The following is a 4,227-nucleotide window of genomic DNA, read 5'->3' as shown; positions in this document are numbered from 1 at the left end:
TCTCTACAATTATATATATTGTAATTCATAGTATCTTGCTCCCAAATTAGCCATAGTTCGGCCCTTCAAGCTTTGTTCGGCTCGTCATCCTATCAAGGATCATTCAATAAGAATTATTTCTTCTTTGCTTTATTTTTATTACATTATTTGTCATTGAATTTATTTTTTATTTCTCTATCATGTTGTATTAACGAAAATTTATATCTTTCGGATTGAATCTGTTGTTTGTGGCCCGTCATATAAAATTATTGCTTTGACCTTGAAAACTATTTTTTGGGTTAAATAGTAAGGTGTGGATTTAACTCAAAAATGTTATATTTGTCATAAGTCGGAAATGAACACGCCTTATAGTTGTTTGTTACCCAAACTATCACAAAGATTGACTTAGTATTAGGACCTGCGATTTTTTCATACGTATTAATGATTAAAGAGCATTATGTGGAACAGTAGGACTTTCGGATTTACATAACTTGCATTAATGCATGAAATTGGGAAATTGCTGTCTCCTTTCATATAATGCTCTCTATCTCTGATATCTTCTTTTATCAAAATAATACAATTTTCTTTTCCCAATTTACCCATATAAACAATATCAGCCACTTTAACTGCTAATAGCTGGTGCAATACCCATCTGAATTTGGCCGTTATCGTTACTGTTCTTCTCCGTCTTCTCCGTTATCTTCGCTTCTTTCAGCTCTCTTGCCGTTTTCCTCCAGTTCCAGAAAGTTCCAAACAATGCCTCCATTTCTTCTAGAGTCTTCCCTTGTGTTTCCGGCATCAAGGTGAAGAAAAACACAAACGCCACCGCCGCTAATCCGGCGTACAAAAAGAACGCACCGCCAATTGTTATCGCCTTTTCCAGGGACAAAAACGTCATTGACACTACTCCACTTGTTACCCTGTTTACCGCCACCCCTATACTGCACCCAGTTGCCCGTAGCCTCAAGGGGAAAATCTCCGAACTGTAAACCCACGTTATTGGACCCATCCCGATTGAGAAAAGTGCCACGTAAGCCAACACCATTGTTATACTAAGTGCAATAGCCCAAACTACTTTTTGCTCCGATTGGTCAATGATTGTAAGGCCGGTGGCGAGTAGCATCAACGACAGCACCATTCCGGCGACACTGGTTAACAGCAACGGCCGCCGGCCGGATTTGTCGAGCATGAATGTGGCTACAAGTATGAAAATTGTTTTAACAAATCCAACGGCTACAGTGGCGAGCAACTTGTCGTGATCGGATTTAATCCCTGCTTTTTCAAAAATTCTCGGACTATACAAAACGACGGCGTCGATTCCACTTGCTTGCTGAAAAAAATGAATTCCGACGCCGGTGAGTAGTATGTGACGGACGGCCGGCGTTGGTGAGAAGATCAATTCCCGCCATACGTTGTCGCCTTTAGGGCGTTTGGGTACTTCAACTATGTCGTCGTTGCAGTGTTCCGGTAGGCCGGCGGCTTCTTTGATATCGGCGAGTCTTAGCTGAGCTTCTTCTAAAGAATCAGAAGTTTTGTTCAGAACTCGCCTTGCATCGCCGAGTCGACCCTGCATTACGAGCCAACGAGGTGACTCAGGCATGGCGAGTACACTTACGGCTAAGAATACTGACGGGACTGCTCCAATTCCAAGCATGAATCGCCAACTCAAGTGAGTTGGAAGTCTTGAAAACGCGAAGTTTGATACATATCCCAGCAATATACCTGTCATTAACAAATTTAAGCACGATTTTAACAGCATGTTGAAATAATGCATAAGTAGATCTACTTACGAGGAAATGTACAATGAATATTTGAGGTTTACACTATAGTCAACTAAAAGTTATTCACTCAAATTAGATAACCTAATTTTCTTTTTGCTTTTAACTTTAAACTCTTTATTTTATTCTTAATAAAAAGCTTTTATAACCACACAAATATCATGGTCCTAAATTTTTTTTACCCCTTAAGCTTTTAAGATCACAAGTTTTAAAAGTCTTTTTTTTTCTTAAACTCAATGTCGAATCAAACTACCTCATCTAAATTGAAACAGATGGAATAATTATGTATAATTTCTAATAATCTAAAAATTAAGACCAATGATATACTAAAATATGTTAAAACATAATTTATAATGTAAATAAACTGTTAAGTGTATATAGTTAAATTCTTAGTACATATATCAAGCTTTAGTCAATTCATCATTTGCATAATTTCCTATTATAAAAAAAAATAGGAAATATATATAAGTCTGATAAAATCACAAGGTACCATTAATTTGATGAAAATAATTTTTTCTGACAACTTTATTCATTTATAGGAACTTATCGAATTTAGCCTTACATTAACTTGTCACAGTTACATTTGACCGTTTGAATTTCGCTCCTAACAGATATTGTCATGATGCCTTTACGTTACCAATTAGGACTTTACTAGACCAACCAAGACTTTGAAAATAATTCTTATATTCACATTTTATTTAAAAACAGATTTATAGAAAATTTTAGTTGATGATGGCACGTAATCTACTACTACTACTGAATAAAGTACAAATTATTTTTACGATATTATAACATATAATTTGAATTAAAAAATAATGGAATAGGAAAGCTGGCATATTAGAGGAAATCTCTCACTCCATAGTCTCTCCCTGATCTTTTTCTTTGTCTTCCTGGATTCTGCTGTCAGGTTACATTTATTTATAACACATGTTGTTGTTTGTCATTATTGATGAAAGAAAACGACAATTTCAACATAATACTCAAAGTCCCAAGTTGTAGAGACGAAACAAGAGAGTTAATTAAAATTACCACGTACCTCCATTAATGAAAACTTCCGGGAATGACGTAAGAAAACCGCGGGAAGACGCCGGCGAAACTTCGGCTGTGTAAACCGGAGCAACCATGAGAGCGTACCCGACTCCGACTCCGGCGACGAATCGACCCACCATGAGAAATGCATATGTGGTAGCAAAACCCATCAGAAGAGCTCCGGCGAAGAAGATTGCGGCGGCCACCACCATAGTGTACCGGCGACCAATCCAGTCGGATGTACGGCCGGCGGCGGCAGAACCAAAGAGAGAGTAGACATTGAGGATTCCTACCAGAATCTCCACTTGGATATCGGTGATATGGAGGTCTTTCTGAATGTAGATGATGGCTCCACTCATTACTCCAATATCTACATGAACCAAACCATTAAATAATATACTATAAAGCTAATATTTATAAAATTTAAATCTAAGGGGTTCAATCTTTAAATTTTACAATTAAGTTCGTTGCACGACTTTTGAATTTATTTCATATATATATATATATATATATATATATATATATATATATATATATATATATTTTGATTGATTTCGATGTCGAAAATGCTAGATTTAATTGAATTGGTTAATTATATGCCACATGCATCCGCAAGGAAGAAGGAAGGCGCTTGAAATACGTTTCCTTTTCATGCTTTATCACAATATGTTATGCATGAAAACGAATTAGAAGAAAAGTTTTCTTTAACTAAAAATGAAGAAAAAGAGAATGGGATTAACGGAGTGTTAGACAAAGTTCTAAGCAAATTCCATAAAAACCTGTTGAATGCATGTCCTACAAATTAAAGAAAGCTTTGTCCAAAGGAACATTAAATGTTTTTGTCTTACAAGATACAGACGCAGATATATAGATGAGAAGGGAGAGAATTCTTACCATAACCAAGCAAGATTGAAGCCAAAGAAGCTAAGAAAGAACAAGCTATTGCATATTTGTTTGTTTTTGGTTTCTTTGGAGGATCGAAATCTCGAATACTAGCTATCTGAGGTTGGCTATGAACACCATTATTACTGGCTAATTTTTCTTCTGCCATGAGAGAAAAATAGATAGAGAGAAGGTATGTAGAGAGAGTCACACAAGAGTGTATGGTCTTGATATTGTGTTTATCACAGAGCTTTATATATATAGAAAAGGGCCCCTAAATTTGACCCAATATGATAAATTATTGAGCCTTTGGGGTCCTTTTTAATTTTGTTTATTGAATCTTTACTTGACTCGTTTTTCTGATGTGGACATTTTCTTTTCACATTTAACTCCAACTATCTCATTGCATATTATTGCTCGTTTTTCTGATGCCGACATCTAGTTTTTTGGCCAGTATACGCTTAATTCATATAGTTTTCATCAATTCATGACTTAATTATCTTCTACCATGGAGCCATTTCCTTATGGAGCAGAAGAACTATGGTAAAAATTTAATCTC

General features: G+C 35.9%; 1 protein-coding gene across 1 annotated transcript; it reads right to left on the bottom strand.

Annotated features, from left to right (window-relative positions):
- Positions 1–453: 453 nt before the first annotated feature.
- On the bottom strand, positions 454–3,960 carry LOC107775428 (polyol transporter 5). The gene is made up of 3 exons (XM_016595155.2): positions 3,681–3,960; positions 2,794–3,156; positions 454–1,701 (listed from the first exon to the last, which is right to left on the bottom strand). Exons 1-3 carry the CDS (start codon positions 3,835–3,837, stop codon positions 602–604), a joined length of 1,620 nt encoding a protein of 539 aa, XP_016450641.1. The 5' UTR covers positions 3,838–3,960; the 3' UTR covers positions 454–601.
- Positions 3,961–4,227: the final 267 nt, after the last annotated feature.

Source organism: Nicotiana tabacum, chromosome 19 (assembly GCF_000715075.1).
Source record: "Nicotiana tabacum cultivar K326 chromosome 19, ASM71507v2, whole genome shotgun sequence".
NCBI classification, from domain to species: Eukaryota; Viridiplantae; Streptophyta; class Magnoliopsida; order Solanales; family Solanaceae; genus Nicotiana; species Nicotiana tabacum.
This window is presented reverse-complemented; position numbering and strand designations above follow the sequence as displayed.